At 36.1% G+C, this 19378-nt stretch overlaps 1 protein-coding gene across 1 annotated transcript in view; it reads right to left on the minus strand.

Moving 5' to 3' along the window:
- The window catches only part of LOC111049998 (histone-lysine N-methyltransferase set-26), a 65925-nt gene that overhangs the window by 14396 nt on the left and 32151 nt on the right, over window positions 1-19378 (minus strand). Inside the window, exons 8-20 of the mRNA XM_039440383.1 lie at window positions 18586-18593; window positions 17349-17548; window positions 15959-16211; window positions 14589-14785; window positions 13272-13493; window positions 11417-11715; window positions 10206-10629; window positions 8834-9151; window positions 6955-7199; window positions 5585-5954; window positions 3744-3959; window positions 2897-3068; window positions 1140-1258 (exon numbers count right to left, since the gene is read on the minus strand). Coding sequence (XP_039296317.1) covers window positions 1140-1258; window positions 2897-3068; window positions 3744-3959; window positions 5585-5954; window positions 6955-7199; window positions 8834-9151; window positions 10206-10629; window positions 11417-11715; window positions 13272-13493; window positions 14589-14785; window positions 15959-16211; window positions 17349-17548; window positions 18586-18593 — 3043 coding nt within the window. The remainder of the gene's footprint in view (window positions 1-1139; window positions 1259-2896; window positions 3069-3743; window positions 3960-5584; window positions 5955-6954; window positions 7200-8833; window positions 9152-10205; window positions 10630-11416; window positions 11716-13271; window positions 13494-14588; window positions 14786-15958; window positions 16212-17348; window positions 17549-18585; window positions 18594-19378) is intronic.

Below are 19378 nucleotides of genomic sequence, written 5' to 3' on the forward strand. Positions count from 1 at the left end.
TAATATTTTTTTTTTAATTTTGACAGGTTAAAACTGACATGGGGAGGCTTGGAGCGATAAAAGAAAATGCTGAGGAGCGTACTACGTGGAGACAGTTTCAACTTAGATATAGATGGCCCTGGGAGTAAATTTAGACATTCTTCTTGAGTGTGTACCTTCAAACTTGAAAAATGAAAAAGCCAACAATATCAATCAATAGTAATTGTGAATTGAAATAAAGCTACCTATTTAGTGAGATGCGCTTGAAACTGTCAGCATTTCTTAAAAATAACGACAATTCTTCACTTTCAACAAATTGTGACAGTGAGAGTGAGATTAACTTTAAACTCTTATCATACATCAACATCAATGTTTCACATTCAGCCAATGCTGAAAGCTTTAAATGAATCACTACAGTAGAAAACTGAAGTTTGTATTTACCCGCATTTTTCTTATCTATCTATATAAATAAAAATCGAGCCTCAAATTTTGACATTCAATAACTTTTTTATGTGTGCACCGAATTTGATGATTTTTCTTAGTTGTGTTCGATATGTTTAGAATCAGGTTTATGGCCTATCAAATCTATAATCCGACTTCAGGACTCTTTCCTACGGTCCTTCAAAGTTTACATGCAATCCTTATGGGGAGAAGATTTGTGAGCTGGCCACACACAGAAATAAAAATCAGCTGTTATAATCATTGCGTCATCCAACAGCCGTCGGTAAATAGTAGACAAGAGTGTGTGCTCTTCCATAATCGCCCATGTATTTTATTCTGAACGCCCCGTCTAAAAACAAAATTACTGTTCTGTGTGTAGCCATCCAGCAGTGCGGCCTCAGATTAAAGACTTACATGTTCTAAAGACATTGTTTTGTTTCAAAATTGTGCTGTCTGGAAAATTATCTATATAAATAAAATGCTGCATCCCGCCTCCTCAGGTGTGCATCCAGCTAAAGTTTGTCATGAGATGCATTAAACTATTTGGCGGTACGAATTTCGCCGGGCCAGCTAGTTGTCAATAAATGTATGAGTGGATATATGAATGATTTTTTGTGCATGTTTTTTTTCTCTTTGACTTGTCTATTATTTGTGACCACCCAATTGGTTCACATTATGGACAGGGACAAACATAAACATGAACAAATGAATGAATTCACCTGATTTGTGCCGACAGGCGTGGTTGGAGGTGTGTACGATTGCTCCGAAGACATAGACTCACGAGCCATTCGTCGCTTTTTCAATGGCGCTACATGCTCTGTGGGCGATACTGCCATTTCTGAAAAAATAAATCATTCAAAATAAAAATATAAATAAATAGGATAAGTGAAGGTATTCTTTATACAGCATAAAACATTCAAAAAAATATATAAATAAATAGCATAAGTGAAGGTAATCATTTATACAACCTATCATTATAATGATAAACGAAACCCAACAGAAGATGAAGCAGGTTTTGAAGATCAATGTTATCAATTCCGGAATTCATTGATGTTACGCAACATAATATATTTATTGGACTTTATTACTGTTGTAAGTAGTAGTTATGTGAACAGTAGACCTCGCGCTCAGTAAGTTACATTGACCTGTTTTCTCAAAAATTAATACATATTTTATCAATTTAAAATGTCTAGGAAAAATCCTAAATAAACATAAATAACACTTTCTGTTCTATCGTACCGTGACGTGTCGTCGTCCCGGAATGTGAATGTGAGCGCTGTTATCAGGTCTGGCTGCCGTCGATACGTCGATCCTTATTGGCTGTTATCAACCCAACAGAGAACATTCTGTGTTGTGTTGGCGAAAAATCGGTGTGTTGAAATTAACAAAATAAACTACCATAATGCTGATTTCCTACAAACTTCATTTCTCACTTTTCATGATTATAGTCCACTAGACAGCTGATTTATGATGAATAATTCTAGTCTGATTTTTACGGTAATATTGGTGTTCGAAGGAAACTCCTTTTCCTTTTGTATTATCCTTAAAATGCAGAATTTTAAAAAACCTTATGTACACGTTTACGCGAAATTCAAAAAGGAACATACCTGTCAAATTTCATGAAAATCTATTGCTGCGTTTCGCTGTAAAGGCGCAACATATAAACATTTGAACATTTAAACATATAAACATAAAGAAAAATGCAAAACCGTCGACATCTTAGACCACACTTCGCTCGGTCAATTATAGTCCAATAAGAAATTTCATTTCCAGCATTATTTGACATCTATTGTAAAGGCAAAAATTGACAGTACTTCTTCAAAACAACAAAATATATCTAGCTACATTTTTATTCTCACCGTCTTCAATTTCATTCATCTATATACACTTTTCTATACAATAAATGTTGTATAGACTTGTGTATAAATTGCTAAAGCTTCATACTGGATCATTAAAGACCAAAGAAATACCGTAAATATATTGATTTGAATTCAGACACGTGGTTTCAACAATGCCTGTCCATCAATAATATGAATATACTCTACTATAGGTCATTCAGTGTGTTTTTATCTTTAACATGAAATCTTTCAATAAATTCAAATATGTTTGTAAGGGGGTTAAGTAAGTTTGAAACTGGATTTCCATTACTGATCTAATCTTTCTTATAACAAGTATAAACACATTTTTTGGCTGAAAATTTGTGTTAGAATGTGATAGTGAATCCAAACTCATAAATAAATATGATTACTTCAAATATCCAATGAAAGCTGTACAAATAGAACTAAGGAATCTGCTACTGCAAATATTGACTGTAATGATATTCCAGCAGTTAATTAACTGCAATTTCTAATAAAAACCTTCCATTTCAAATAAATATGAATATGCAAGCTAATTTTTATCTTTATTTTTCTTCCCCAATTGTTTAATAAATCCCATTTATACATTTTCACAAATGAAATAGATTCAAAATAGTTACCTTGTCGTGAGTTGGGCGATTCACACTCCTCACTGATGGCCTGACGGAGCCAGCGCTTCTTGCCGGGTCCCGGCCGGGTCGGAGAGTCGTCGGCTGCAGCCCCGGCAGGCAAAGGCGGAGACCCGGGGCTAGGGCTGGGGTCGGGCGCTTTGAACCACGTGTTCAATAGATTCTGCAACAAAACAATCGGTGAGTAACAAACTATAGTGAGTTGGCTTTTGGTCAGAGAATCAAGGTCTTGATTGAAACCACATGAATACTCTCTAATTTTATACATTATTTATATACATTGAATTTTATTTTCGAGATACATCTGTTTGTTCGTTAACAGGCGATTGTTTGATATATCGCATACCTGAAGGGATCCTTGTAAAATCAATGTAACATCAGTAACTGATTGCAATTCTCAACAGCGGACAAGGCTTAATTCCTTTTGCTGGTGATGCCAAATTACATATGAAAAGTATATAATTATGATTTTGGTATTTATGCTTACTTTTTATTATTTTATACTTTTGATTATAAAATCATGTATTTTCTTTTATTTGTTTTGAATATGTATTTTATTGTATGGCAAATAAATTATAGGCCGTCTCAATATGGGTAGTTTAAACCGTACATGATTGTATTTTTCCAAGATTGGGATTTTTTATTGAAAAGTGATGTTTATAAACATTTTGTGAGGTTTTTCTTTTTTTATAACATCGGGAGTGGTTGCCATTCGATACCTGGGTGTAGACCAAGATCCATAAGGTAGGAGTTTTTAGCTCACTCCAATATAAACATCTGAAACCCTCCGTATATTGAATAATACTGGCAATGAAGTGAATTCATTCGTTGAGATTACCTTTTTGGTCTTGGGAAACTTGAACCCGGGGGCGAGGGGCCCCACAGCGGCTGCCACAAGGAGACAGGTGTTTGAGACGGGGGTGGAGGGGGTGCCATCACTGCTGCTAGTGCTCGTGTTCATGCCATGTGGGCTCTCCTCATCTCCCTCCTCTCCTCCTCCTCTTGGCTTCTTCTCCGGTGTTCGGTGCAAGTGGTCGCCCGCATTTGAACTATCCTGCACAACAAATATGAGAATTAAAAAAAAGAATACCATCAGTTCTTAGGAGGGTGTTCACACATTGGCTCAAATAGCATACCCTTGGTCCTAATGGGAGTGTTCACACACTGACACAAATAGCATACAATTAGCTCTTATAGGAGTGTTCACACATTGGCACAAATATCATACCATTGGTCCTAATGGGAGTGTTCACACACTGACACAAAAATATCATACCATTGGCTCTTATAGGAGTATTCACACATTGGCACAAATAGCATACCATTGGCTCTTATGGGAGTGTTCACACATTGGCACAAATAGCATACAATTAGCTCTTATAGGAGTGTTCACACATTGGCACAAATAGCATACCATTAGCTCTTATACAAGTTCACACATTGGCACAAATAGCAGTTCACACATTGGCACAAATAGCATACAATTAGCTCTTATAGGAGTGTTCACACATTGGCACAAATATCATACCATTGGTCCTAATGGGAGTGTTCACACACTGACACAAATATCATACCATTGGCTCTTATAGGAGTGTTCACACATTGGCACAAATAGCATACCATTGGCTCAAATAGCATACAATTGATTCTTATAGGAGTTATAATTAACTTGGTGTTAATTAAAATGTATTATGATATTTACCTACTTTCAACTTGTTGGCAGAAAAAGCATACTGTTTGTACTTTCTCACTCTACCACGTGTGAACACACACACACATAAGAACCAAGGGTAATTATTTCTTCTGAACAGAATGTGAAAATGATTGAACGATAAAGTGACTTCTACAGCCCACTGCCAATGCAAGAGTTTTACATTTTTTGGTAGAATGATCCGAAATTTGAAGGATCAATTAGTAAAAAATGACAGAAAAGGATTAATTTGTTAGAAATAAAACATACCATGTCCAAGTAATCATTTTATAATCACTAAACATTGTTCAACATACCAATGTCTACTATTTTTACCCACAATTTATTACATTTCTTAAATTTATTTCAAAGATAGACCAATTATTTTGATTGTGTCACATTCGTACACTAATTGTTATAGGTAAACAAACGTTCATTGAAAATGAAAATTACAAACCAGTAAGATAAGACGTACTATTCCTCGACACAAGCCTAGGATTATTTGTTTGTTATGTCAAAATTGAATAGAAGTGGGAGTAACTTTGAGTAACTTGATTTGAATTGGTAAAACTATCAATTTAGAAATTTAAAATCATTGATATTTGTCAATTTTAAAATTTAAAATCATTCATATTTTAGCTGTGCTTTCAGAATATTAAGTTTGTTTTTTGATCCTCCAAAATTACTTCTTTAATATGTGAATATTTCCTATTTTAGTGATAATAATGTGAAATATTTCGGATTAAGTGTGACCTTATCTAAATTTGGGAGAGAAATAGCACAAGGTTACCTTATTTTTTCTCTCCCTATCATTTTGATGATTTACTTATTGTATGAATCAATAAAGAATCAATCAACTTAATTAGTTGAAATGATTCTCGAAATAACACAGAATAAAAATAGGTAAAATTACATACATTATTTCCCAAAACAACCACGCACACTTGAGGTACTATCATTGAATTTATGTAAACTGAAGTGCTGCTTACCTTATCAGCGAAATTATTGGGCGTGGAAAGTGCCATAAGTAGACCGGCCGCCTGACTCACAGCCGGAGTGGCGGCAGCCGAGCTCTGGCTCTCCTCTTCCTCCTCACTGGTCTCCTCTTCTCCCTCTTCCTGCTCCTCATCCTCCTCTTCCTCCTCCTCACCATCCTCAGTGTCTGAGTAGTCGGCTGGTGCCGCTCCGCGACCGCTCCTAGCGGCGACAGGTGTCGCGCGACTCTTGGCGACGGCGCGTTTCTGCGGTCGCGGCGTTGACGCGGCGGACGAGGAGCCACTGGCGGCTCGCCGCGCCCGCAAACGCGAACTGGAGAGTCGTACTTGCGGCATGCCCTGCGATTTGCCGCGTCCTTTTCGTCTGAGCACACACACACAAATCAAAATTTGATTTCTATTTCAACACTACATTCATACAAACTTACAACTTACATCAGCAAAATCTTAGACTTATCTGACATCATTTCACCTCGGAAGACTAGGGTTGAATAGGTTATTTTTTTCTCTGCCATTTAACCTATGTCAGAGGTACATGATTAGCATTTACAATACGACTAAAAGTAAGTTACATTCTCAGACATTCTTGTCCTGTAACTTTCCTTAAGCTGGACACTAACGGTAGGACATGCATGATAGACATGTATGAACATGCATTTTTAGAATAGAATTCAAATTTTGTTCACCATAGTAAGGACTCATCCATACAGTTGAACAACGTCAAGTTGGTATACAGAAATGCACACACACTTTATCATTTTATTACAAAAGACAAAAATAAGAGTAGTGAAATTTTGTTCAGACTTTCGCTGTGATGACACAACAATGTATGACGCCATTATGTGGTCATACACATGCATGTCTTGTCGTTAATGACCAGCCTTATCTGAAACTACTGAAAGGAAGCCAACAATCATGTTCGATATTCATTTCATTACGGGAATTACACTTCCAAGAGCACGGACTGCTTTTTTTATCAGGTAAATCTCATGCCTATCTGACACAATTTCACTTCGGAAAACTAGTTGATATGTTTAAATCAATTTATACAAATCAAATTAAGGCCTATTGCCTTTAAAAAATTGAATACAGTTTATGCATGCAATATACTTACAATTAGCACTCAGAACTGGAATGAGCATGTTTCAATCTTCTATTTATTTATTGTTTTTCAAATGCAACTCTCTACGAGTATTTCAAGCCCAGGTGATAATGAAGGGATGAATGATAACACCTTTACGGTTCAAGTATTCTCTTATTTGCCTAGTGACTTTCCTTATGTAAAAGTGACTTTCCTCAAGTATGTGCCCTATGACTTTCCTTAAACTACAGTTGCAAGCCAAGAATCATGTTTTGATATTCACCTGACTGACCTTCTCCGCTTGACAGCCTGTTCGCGCTCCTTGCGCGTCTGCACAGCTGACGAGGGTGCACTCTCCCTCTCCCTCGACCGCTCCTTTTCCTTCTCGGGCTTCTCTTTCTCGCGGTCGGTGTCTGTCGAGTCCTTCCTTTGCGCCTGACGCGCCTGGTTTTCCTGTCTACGCGCCTGATCTTTCTCCATGCGTTCAAACGCCTTCATGATCGCCTCCATTTTACGCTCTTCACGCGTCTGAAAATCGAATAATTAAAAATCAAAATGTTCTTATTGTCATGATATCAAATACATGATTGACATGACATGAAATGAACAGTATGGATCTATATTCAATACAAAAATACAGAATAACAATAAAATTAATAAATGAATAACTCATAAAATAATGATGATGAATTCCTTTTTTGATAAATTCCGAGCTGCGATCTATTAACAGACGGTTTTGAAGTTTTTTACGACGTCCTGCAGCATAGCCACCTCTAATACATAATATCGTAGGCCGCGGCCTTGTATTAGAGGTGGCTAGGCCTGCAGTCAATTATTTAAGTAAAAAAAACATTTTCTTTACTTACTGACTGAAGTACTTTTGAACGGCAAGCGTCCATTTTCAACAGTGACAAAGACTGTTTGCATAAAATAATGTCATATTAACGCATTCACGTATTGAATGTCCTATTCCGTACATGTGCCACTCCTTAACTTTATTATAACATAGATAACATTATTCTTATAATTTATTATAATCATTATCTTATTTCTCAATTCAAAGAATTTTCGTGTGTAATGGAGTTCACAACATAGTTTTACTCAATTTAGGTGTTAATAATGAGTTCTACACAATTCATTCATTGGTTGATATTCTATCATATAATAGATTTTCGAACTCACTGCCGGCGATCAAGCTGTTCTTTGCAATATTGTAATTTATAATCTTGTTTTCATCATTTTAAAATATGGAAAATAATTGAATTCGAATTTTATACCCTCTACCTACCTATTACATGGGAAACCATATTTGGCTAGGTATGCTTCCTCCTTTCTTTGTTTTCAGCTCACCTCACCATGTAGCCTGGTTTTTGAATTTTATTAGAAATTTTATTTTCGATTTTGTTGTTTTCTATTTTGATTTCTTTTATGTATCTTGTGTTGAATTTAATAAAATTATTGATTGAATGAATTTGAAAAGTATTAAATACCAGTAGTTCTGTGAACAGTAGACCTCGCGCTCAGTAAGTTGCATTGACCCGTTGTTATGTTTTTTTTTCAAAAATTAATAAATAATTTGTAAATTTAAAATGTCTAAAAAAAATCCTAAATAAACATAGAGCTTTCTGTCCTATCGTACCGTGACGTTTCGCCCCGGAATGTGAGTTTGAGCGCTGTTATCAGGTCTGTCTGCAACTGTCTACAACGTTGATGGAAAGATACATTTAAAAGATGTTCGATGTTTTTGAACGGGTAGTATTATAGTCCACTAGACAGCTGATTTATGATGAATAATTCTCAAGTCTGATTTAACTTAAATCAGACGTTATTGGCGTTCAAAGGAGACTCCTTTTCCTTTTGTATTATCCTTAATATGCAAAATTTCAAAAAAACCCGTATGTATACGTCGACGCGAAATTCAAAAAGGAACATACCTGTCAAATATCATGAAAATCTATTGCCGCGTTTCGCCGTAAATGCAGAACATAAATATAAATATAAAAACATAAAGATAAATGCAAAACCGTCGACTTGAATCTTAGACCTCACTTCGCTCGATCAATAATACAGATAATTAACAGTGAGAGGATTAATCGATGAATAATTTATATTAGCTTGATCTAATTTCCAAACTTAATTTCTATCAAATAAAATAAACTGACCAATTTATTGCGTTTCTCATCGTTCTTGCTCATGGCTGTCTCCTCCTCATCATCGTCCTCATCCTCCCGGTCGGCGGTGCTGCGTCGTGACTCCCTCTGCGGCGTGGGCGGATGGGGCGGGGATGACGCTCTGGTCTCTCTGCGCTTCGACTGAGGCTTCACCGAGGAGGCGGCCTCCCGCCGGATGGCCCACTGCCGCGAGGAGCGAGTCGTCGGCACGTGAGGCGGCGAGCTCGACGGCGACTTCACCTCCTTCTTCTCTTTCACCTTCTCCTTGTCCTTCTCTTTCGGCTTCTCCTTCTCTTTCTGTACATCAACCTGAAATTTCACAATAGAATAAAAAACGTCTTCTCAAAGGATGAATCACACAATATTGAATGGTTTCACAAACTCTAATAATACAATCAAAAACATATTTGAAACAAATTTCAATTTTATAATCAATCGATTCAATTGAAACAAAAGATTTTCAAAACAGTATAGGACATCATAGTTTAATGGCTTATTATGACTAATGGTTTTATGATGAAAAATGGTTTAATGACTAACATTTAATGATGAAAATATGGTTAAATGTTTTCAGCCTGAAATTTCACAATAGAGTATTTACTGACAAAAACGTCTGTCATGAATGATTTGGCAAATTTAAATATTACAATAGAAACATTTATTTGTAACAAAACTCTTCAAAAATTTTAATTTTACAATCAATCGATTTATTTGAAACAAAAGGTATTCACAATCAGTATAGGAAATCATATTTTGATGACTAAACTATGATTAATGGTTCAATGACAGAAAATGGTTTAATGATGAAAATATGATTTTATCATTTAAACTATATTATTATGGTTTAATGTTAATGGTTAGGAAGTCATAGTTTAATGTTTTTTTAAACAATTATTTTTTTGTAACAGAGAAAACAATGTTTGGTCGTCCTGCTAAACCCTTGGGTTTTTCTGCAGGAGTCAATAAATTATTATTGTTCAATGTTGAATTAAAACAAAATAGCATAAAATACAGTAAATTGTAATTTCAAAGTACAGTACATTTCAATTTCCCACAATTCCATACACTACCGAATTTCTCCCATTAAAAGCTTGTCTAAGGTCATCAATCGATTTTTCTCAAAATTAATAATAAATCGAGGATTATGTTTATTCAATAGCTTCAACTTTACAGCTTATAATTAGGCTGAAATGGCAACGAAGACATCGATTTAAAATCGAGGAGTATATGTTGATTTAATAACTTCAACTATACAACTTATATTTATGCTGAAATGAAAACATAAATGTCCAATTGCACAGATTTTAATCGATGTGGTTAAGATATTCAGAAACCAAACAGGAAAACGAAACAACAATGGTACCTTCTCAGCAGCCTTCTCCGTCTTCTTCTCAACCACTTTCTCTGTCTCCTTCTCTGCTTCCTTGACCACCTCATTCTTCTCCTTCTTCTCGGCACGAGTAGTAACTCCGGTACTGGGAGGAGCAGGAGGAGGGGGAGGAGACGGCAAAGCATCGGAGGTCAATGACCCGGTCTCAACGGTCGGCTTCACCACTACACCGCTATCATTGTCCGCCTCAAAATCAGCTGATTTGGCTCGTTTCACTTCCGGTATGACGTCACCGCTCGCCTGCTTGTTCGACTGCTCTCTCCTCTCTTTGACCGGCGGCGCTCTCTCTCTTTGTTCTCTCTCTGGCTGTGGGGTCTCTCTCTTCTCTTGCGGTCTCTCTCTCTCATTCTCCGACACGGCTCGTCGCCTTCCTCGCCGCCTTTTGTCGATGGCCGAACTAAAAGAAAAAAACAAACATTAGAAGCATATTCCATGTATGAAACTGAGAAGTATGTATTCAACTGACATACTTTTTTCGTATTTTTTTGGCCACATAGGACCACTTAAGTCAAATCAACTAAAAATGTCCTTGGTTCTGAAGCTGTCTGGCTCGTATCGTTGTCATCTTTCTGCATCAGTGATTACTTTAGAGTGACTGACATACTTTATTACTGTAAAATAATTATCTCAAATACCCAATGAAAGGGCTACTTGTATGTACATAAAAGTTAAAAACAGTTGGTCAACTGCAATTTCTAACTGCATTTGAGAGATGATGCACACCGAAGTACTATACTATGTATGAGCGAAGGGTAAAAAGTTCAGATATCCGGATTTACACATTATTGCCATCTCACATTTTAAGAAACGTCAGGTGAAGTTTTCAGACTTTTATTGAAAAAAGAGCTGCTATCCATATGTGCCTACTCAGTGGAGGAATATGAAGATGTTTACAAACCTTGAGATGGAGGTTTAAGAAGATAGATAGCATTTTACTGTTTGATTAATGACAAATCCTTATACTCCTGATGGAGGTTAAGAAGATAGATAACATTTTACTGTTTGATTAATGACAAATCCTTATACTCCTCTTACAGGTGGCCAGTGGATGAAATCTTAAATATTTGACTTCCTGACTTTGACAATCTTTGACTTTAATTATACTGTGTAATAAACTGACAAAACGTATGTTTTTATATTTTATTGATTTGGCAATAAATTTGATTAGATTTTGAAACACTCACTGGTTATTAGTGGATGGCGTTCGGTTGGCGGCAAATGCGCCGTTCTTCTTGTCGTGGTGTTCGGAGGAGGATGAGGAGGAGGAGGAGTGATGGTGTTTGGAGGAGGAGTGGTGATGATGGTGGTAGTGAGGAGGAGGGGCAAGAGGAGGGACAGGTCGACAGGTTGGGTCGCCGCAGGCACAAGGCAAGATGGCGGGTCCCGTCGCTGATTGGGCCAGAGTCACTTCGCTGTTCTTGTCTAGGGCCTGAGTTGTCACCAGGTAGAGGTGCAGTGTGCCTTTTTCTATGCAGTGACGAATCTACAACGAGAGGAAAAGGAAATTAGATTTATTCATCTCATTGACAATATTTATTAATTTAAAATTGAATTCTAGATTGATGAGAACGTTGTTTAAAATACAGAAATCATTAATATACATTGTTACTATAGTAATAAAAATATCGTGTGACCTGCCTGGCTCAGGTCAGATCCCACCTGATAAATTTTAGGGCCACTGACATGACCTAAAGCCGCGTTTACATTGGTCAAGTTTTGTTGAATGACCAAGTTGATTAAGAAAACTATAATTTGAGTAAGAATGAACTATTTTTGCAAACTTGAATACTAATTTTCACAATCTTAAAAGTTTATATAAAGTGAAAAATGGTTAAAAATCTAATCAATCTTGAATTTTTCCACCTCAACTGCACAATAATCTTCAAATTTAGCGGTTCTTGTACATTCTAGATTGGTTGAACACTGTTTGCTTCGATTTTCTTTTTGACCGAACCACATAAATATTTACATTAAAATATTTAGGACATTAAAAAATAAAGAGCACTAAACATCAATCTCTTGAAATTAAACGCAAAAAGAAATATTTTCTAAATACTAATTCAACAGTACAAGAGGCTATTATTATGAACATGTTTTTGCATTCAACGTATAGGTTCAATCCAACCTACAAATGAGAAAATGGTATCTATATTAAGATTTGTTGTTTTCGATACCATTTTTCCAAATATAAGTTATATTGAACCTCCAAGTTGAATTTAAAAGTCTAACATGAACAACATTTAATTGATTCAAGTTCTGAATAAAAAAACTTGAAGAAAGGTTTGCATTGCTCCATTGATCAAGTCTTTGTCATAACTTGGTTCAAGTTTTCTTGACTCAAGAAAATTTGACTAATGTGAACCCGCTAACGAGTGTTTGAAGATTTTCTCATTCAAAAATGAGACCACATTCCCTGTTTAATTGAAAACATATTGAGGCAGCAGAGACCGGGTTACTACAATGAGATTCACGTTATTTAGCCAGTGAAGATTATCAATCAACCATTCATTTTTCCAAAAACACATGAAAACATCAAATTATGGGGCGGTAAGAACAATAGCACTCTGTTCCTTAGACCAGTTATAGAATAGACACGCTGGGAAGTCTAGCCTCTGAAGCCAACATCTAATGCCATATCGCCAAATCGTGACGTCATCATCGGATAGAAAACTTTCAGATTGTGTCTATTTCAGAAGGATGTAAATTATTATCCATTAAAATGGTAAACTCCCGCTGTGCTCCCACTGAGATAGACAATATCTGCTATGGAAAACAATGTAAACAAACTCTACAGAAAAGTTTTCTATCTGATGTTGACGTCACGATTTGGAGATATGGCAGTAGATGTTGGCTTCATCGACTTTCAGTATGAATATACAATGGGCCGTGTCTATTCTATACCTGGTCTAAGCTCTGTTCTAGTCGACAGACAGAATAGAGTGACAGACAAATTGAGTTCTTTTCATTGAAAACGGTTCACAAAGAGTGATGTTTAGGGAGGAAATAGCATTGATTTGATAGTTAATGTGTGGTTGTTACCTCAGCATTGGGTTTGCAGGAGCGGCGCACGAATCGCGCATCGTTGCCATAGGTACGACAGTCGACACAGACGTCGGTGTTGTCGCGCGGCAGCTGGTAGTGGAATATGTGCGGCGCACACTGCAGCGGCGTGCCTCCCCGTGCGCCACCCGACAGCATGTACTTGCCGCGCAGCTCGATCAGCGGAGTGTTCGCTGCCACGCTCGCACACGTCATCAGAATCTAAAAACAAACATCAAAATTAAATTCAATTGGAATTTACTACCGACCGAAATAAACTACTGATCGATTCGACCTAGTGTAGGTCTTTATCGAAATGAAAAAGTCACTATTGTGTCAAGTCTATTTATGGTAGGGGGCGAATAAGGAGAAATATTAGTGGGTGTGCTAAATGTGTCAATTGAATACATAATAATTTTAAACGAAAATCCAAATACAAACTTACATTCCTGTAATTGGTAAATTCTATCATTGATAGAACGTTACTTCAAAAATAAATTATTAAAAAATTAAATATATCTTGTCAATAAAAAATTATACTGTGCTGTGCCATTCTTATCTCAATTTAAAATTGATTTTAAAAACACTTTTGAAGTAGAAAAAGCCTAACTTTTGGTAGTTACGATCGTTTCGACTTGGTATAGGTCTTCATCAGATTGAAGAGTCACTCTTGTGTCACGGCTGTGTATGTATGGTAGGGAGCGGAGGTTGATTGATTGGTGGGGATAATAGAGATTGGGGTTGGTGGATGTGATGTTTAGGCTGTATAAGTGGTTTTTTCTACTTCAAAAAATGTTTAGAAATCAGTGTCCATAATTGACCAAGCGGAAAGTGAGGTCTAAGATTCATGTCGACGGTTTGGCATTTCTCTTAATGTTTAAATGTTTATATGTTGCGCATTTACGGCGAAACGCGGTAATAGATTTTCATGAAATTGGTATGTTCCTTTTTTAATTGCACGTCGACGTATATACAAGGTTTTTGGAAATTTTGCATTTCAAGGATAATATAAAAGGAAAAAGGATCCTCCTTCATACGCCAATATTGGAGTAAAAATCAGACTATAGAATTATTCATCATAAATCAACTGACAAGTGATTACACAGTTGTGTGGAGAAGCCACATATTGCTGTATTTCCATAAGGTCTATAGTTTCAATCCGGTACTTGTGGATGAGAATACTGCGTGAGGTCTACTGTTCACAGAACTACTAGTGATAGCTAAGTGATAAATAAATAAACGAAAACCCCTAGATTTATTTCGTAAGTTTTCACTCCTGTGATTTTGTTTTGAATTGTGTTTTAGTTGAAGACTGACCTTGATTCCGGACGGGAGCAGCGATATGCGACACTTGGGCGTGGCTAGTAGATGGGAGGGCAGCTTGAGGTCACTGTGCACTCCGTTCACCTTGATGCTGAGGATGCGTGCCCTTAGTTCGGGCGAGTAGTGGTTGGTCACCGCCTCCTCGTAGCTGTCGATCCATTGGCGCAGTTGTTGAACACTGTCTCCGCCACCTGACAACATTCAATAGTAGTATTTATAATGATAATTTGTGGAAATTCTCATCTACTTAATAGTATGATTTTATGTTATGCTTACATCACCCTAATTCACTCAAAAAAACAGGTTTCACACGCTCGATTTTATAGTCATTAAAGTCTCTTCACACTTGGCTACTCTACTACGATTCTGACCCGTTCATATCAGCGTAGCATAACTTTCAATATTTGGAGATAGGACGGCTACGTCTTCCGAAGACGTATTTCAGCGTAGCGTAGCTGAGTGTGAAGAGACCCTTACACTCTGAATAAAACAATTTGAGACTTGGAAAAATCATTCGCCTTGCCAAATTGTGGCCTTCCTCACACAAGTCCATGACTGGATGTAATCTTTTATAAAAAAATTTCATGAAACTGATCATCTCTATATTGATTCATGAAATCATCACAAATTGAAACATTTGAGCTGTATTATCATTCATCCCCCCCCATCATCACCTGGACTTAAAATACTTGTGGAGAGTTAGTTTTCCTTGAAACCTGAGCCACATTAAGACTTATAAACTTTGATTTAAAATTTGAATCAATACTTTCATTTTATTTTAGAAACTTTACTTAAAATTTATTTTTACTTATAAATATACGGTAATTCAGGTTCTAGAATGATGTTGTAACACAATGGTTATTAAGTTTTTTTTTGTATTACAATGAATGAGCACAGCATGTTTTATTTTGCTAAATGATTTTTTTTGAAATAATGAAACTTTTTTCTGTCTGTCTTTGTAAATAACAAATCAATGAGACAACACTGCCCCGACAGTGCTGTCACATTGAATATATTGAACCATATAATATGGGTTTGCACGAGGTCACAATTTTGCCCAAATTGGCAACTTGGATACGGTACTTTAAACGCAGATATTCCCAGATATTTCTTGAATGTCTTGACTTGTTTTATTCAGAATACACTATTTGGCGTGAAGCAATGACTCAAACAAAAGCAATAGATGTATTTTTCATGTATTCAAATGAAAATAATTTTATTTGACACTCCATATTGATGAATAGACTTTAGGTCACTGTAAAAGATTATCAAGTTGAATTTCTTTTCTTGTCAATAAAGATTATTTTATTTGATGCTATTGCATTGTATTAATCATTTGAATGAATATTATGTCGTAAACTGACCTGGACTGATCAAGGTATTACTGTGGCCGGGACTGTGACCTGTGGGACTGTTGAGACTGGACAGACTACTAGTAGAGGTGTTCAGTTGACGCTGCTCCTCTCTCTCACGCTCTCTCTCCCGTTCTCTCTCTCGCTCTCTCTCCCTGGCCTGTTGTCTGTCCTTCTCGCACTGCACGGCGGCCGCCTGGGCCATCAAAGCCAGCGACGATTTCGGCGTCTTGTCCACGTCACGTGATTGGTTCAGTGTCGAATTCTGTCAACAAACAAACACAATCGTTATGTGTTTGATTCAAATTTAAATTTAATTCACCAATATTTCTTCATACATACGTTACAATAATATCTTTCAACCTCTCTGACTCAGGTCTGGAGTTTAAAGGTCACACCTGATCAATTGTTTGTTCTATTTTGATTTTTGTTTTCAAGATAAAAAATTTGGTGAAGAAATTGAAATGGACATAACCATAGAGAAACAATAGCATAAGTAGATATCCCATGGAATAGGGCGTTTATGTCGCAACTTTTACTGTTATCTCAAGCTGATAGTCCACGTAGTTCTTTCCCGTGAAGCTTTATGACGCTGGTAGTCTCTCATATTGTGCCGTTCATACACTCTTACACGGTCAAAACAGTGAAAATCGACAGTAATCGGCTTGAGATAACAGTAAAAGTTGTGACATAAACGCCCTATACCATGGGATATCTACTTACGCTAGTGTTTCTCTATGACAAAACCTACATAATATTTGGACAATTCAAGACAACATTTAGAAATTGAAAACGTTTTGGGCAATAGCCTGCTTTTTATCCAATAAATAAATAAATAAATTTCAGGGCCTCTGTTATCAGCTAAAAAGGGTTGTACAATTATATTCGAAGTCAATAATCTAATTAATCATCAATGTAAAGTTATCGATTAGAAAGATATCATTTTCAAAAAATTTTCTTGAAATAATTATGATTATGTTAAAAAATTGATTGAATAACAATGAGTTATTCCAGAGACAAAAACAGACACAAACATGTTCAACTACTTCACAAGCAAAATTAAAGTAAAGAGCGAATTCATGTGAATTTTCATATGAAAGTCAATTAGAATGAAGTAATTCTAGTGGCTGAAGATCCAGGCGTGAAAACACAAGAAACTAAGCTCAAACCATAAAACTTATTAGATTCACAAAATAGAAATATATGAGTGTTGAAAGCTTGTTCACTCCAGCTTTAAGAGAGAGAAGAATAACTTGGATCCTAAATCATAAATACTTTTCTAACATTTTCGCACTAAGGATCCAGCTTTATAAGAATAAAGATTTAATTTTTTAAGCAATAATTTGATTTGAAGGGTTAAAATTGAAAGACTAGAGTTTAAGGTGGGAATGTTGTGACTAACCTTCCGCCTGGCGGGCACTTTCTTCTCGACGGTCTTCTTGCGTCCATATTGGGCTGCGGCTGCGGCTGCGGTCTGCCGGTTGGTGTGTTTGTGGTCACGTGTCTCCTTGGCCGATTCGCGTCGCTGTTTGCCGCCAGCCAAGTTGCGGCGTGCCGCAGGCTCGCTGCGGCGTCTTGCCGCTACCGCACGTTTCCGCACACCTACAACACAACATTAACTCTAGATTAGCACTGCTAATTCCAGTTGATTCATCAATTAAACTAATTGGAAGAATTCAATATTTCCTAACTGCCAATAAAGAGGTTGAAAATAATTAATTGATTACGAGACAGAGAGGTGTCTTGCTGAATTAGATTCATGGTTTGTTCGGAATAGTCCAACTACAAGAAATTTAGAATAATCCCTTTCTGAAGAGGTTATAAAAGTTTTGGAATTGAATTGAATACTCAGAGCAGAGTTGAAACTTCTAGCTCTACAGAACTCTTGGTTCTTATGGTGGAGAGTGATTTGAAATGAAAGATAAAATATTTCTCATGTCACTCGTAAGTTGATTTGAGCCTTGTTTGCATTGAGATTATTGGCCAGAGTGGGGAGTGAAAAACTGTACTTTTGGTGAATCATTCATGTTCTGTCAGTCGTGAGATATGGAGTTATATTTTGGAGAAAGATTAATGAGAATGAATGAATATTAATCTTTCAGAGAATATAATATTATATAAAATTAATGCAAGGTTTACTTGCAGTCCTTATTCTAAAGGAAAGAAGTTGCTGACGGTTCCAGTTATTTATATATTTGATGTAGCAAGCTTCGTCTTCAATAATAGGAGAACCAGGTGAATCATCCCCATAAGGTTTAGAGGTTTTGTAAACCCACCTCATAGACTTTGTCTACTGGAGAGTAACCCGTTTTACACAGGAATGCACTCCCATCTCACATCAAAGAAGTAGAGGGCTTGGAGGAGTTCAAAAGAGCACTCAGGGAATTCCTTATTGTATTGTGTCTATACAAATTAGCGGTTTTGATAGTTGATTTTTGCTTTGTGTGGTTGTGAAATTTGTTGTTTTCTTGTCTGTTCTATTTATCAAATGAACACCTAGATAATTCTTTATTTTATTATGTCCATACACATTAGCGGACTACCTTGAATAATTTTTGGTTTATGTGAACTTTGTTGTGTTATTTTGTCTGTTGTGTTTGGTAGATGAAGGATAATAGTAATACAGTATATTAGATTACACATTGTGCTGGTTGCACAACAACCGGTTAAATTTTAACCGTAATTAATTCCACGAGAACCAATCAAAAAAGCGGTCTCTTCAAAAACGCCTTCTCTGATTGGTTCTCGTGAAATTAGTCACGGTTAAAATCGGTTAGTTAATCGGTTGTTGTGCAACAGGGCATTTAACGTGTCATGTACTGCAGAAGCGTTGCTTCCTTGTTGTAGTTTCATATGACGAATAAGGAAAGTAAAGTATGTTTTTAATAATAAATGAATAATTGAAGCATTTATTATTGAAATTTCATTATTAAAAAATTGAAAACCTGAATTCACATATTATCTAAACTAGAATATTGTTTTTAAAATGCATGATTTTGTTACGAGCAAAATTGAATTAGATTTGATTTTCAAATGTACCGCCATGAAATAGGCACAAAATGGCCGCTCCATAAGGAACACGGGTGTCTTGACCTGGTTTTTAGACCTTGATTTATTATGATACAACAACACACCGAATTTAATAAACTATCACAACATTCAGTAAGCCTATTTCGTTCAAGCCTTTTATTGCAAATTGGTACAAATTCATTCATTTTTCTACAGTTACTATAAATAACCACTTCTATAAAACAAACTATTTAAATATTATGTAATCCATTGTCATGAGAATTTCTACAAATATATATGAGGACTTCAAATCAAAATCATGTATTTACCAATCATGAAGTTAACAATAATAAATAAAACAAGACTTGATCATTTTCTGTCAATGTAATAAAATATATTACAATATCATGACACATTTCAAAA

Source organism: Nilaparvata lugens, chromosome 13 (assembly GCF_014356525.2).
Source record: "Nilaparvata lugens isolate BPH chromosome 13, ASM1435652v1, whole genome shotgun sequence".
Classification (NCBI taxonomy): domain Eukaryota; kingdom Metazoa; phylum Arthropoda; class Insecta; order Hemiptera; family Delphacidae; genus Nilaparvata; species Nilaparvata lugens.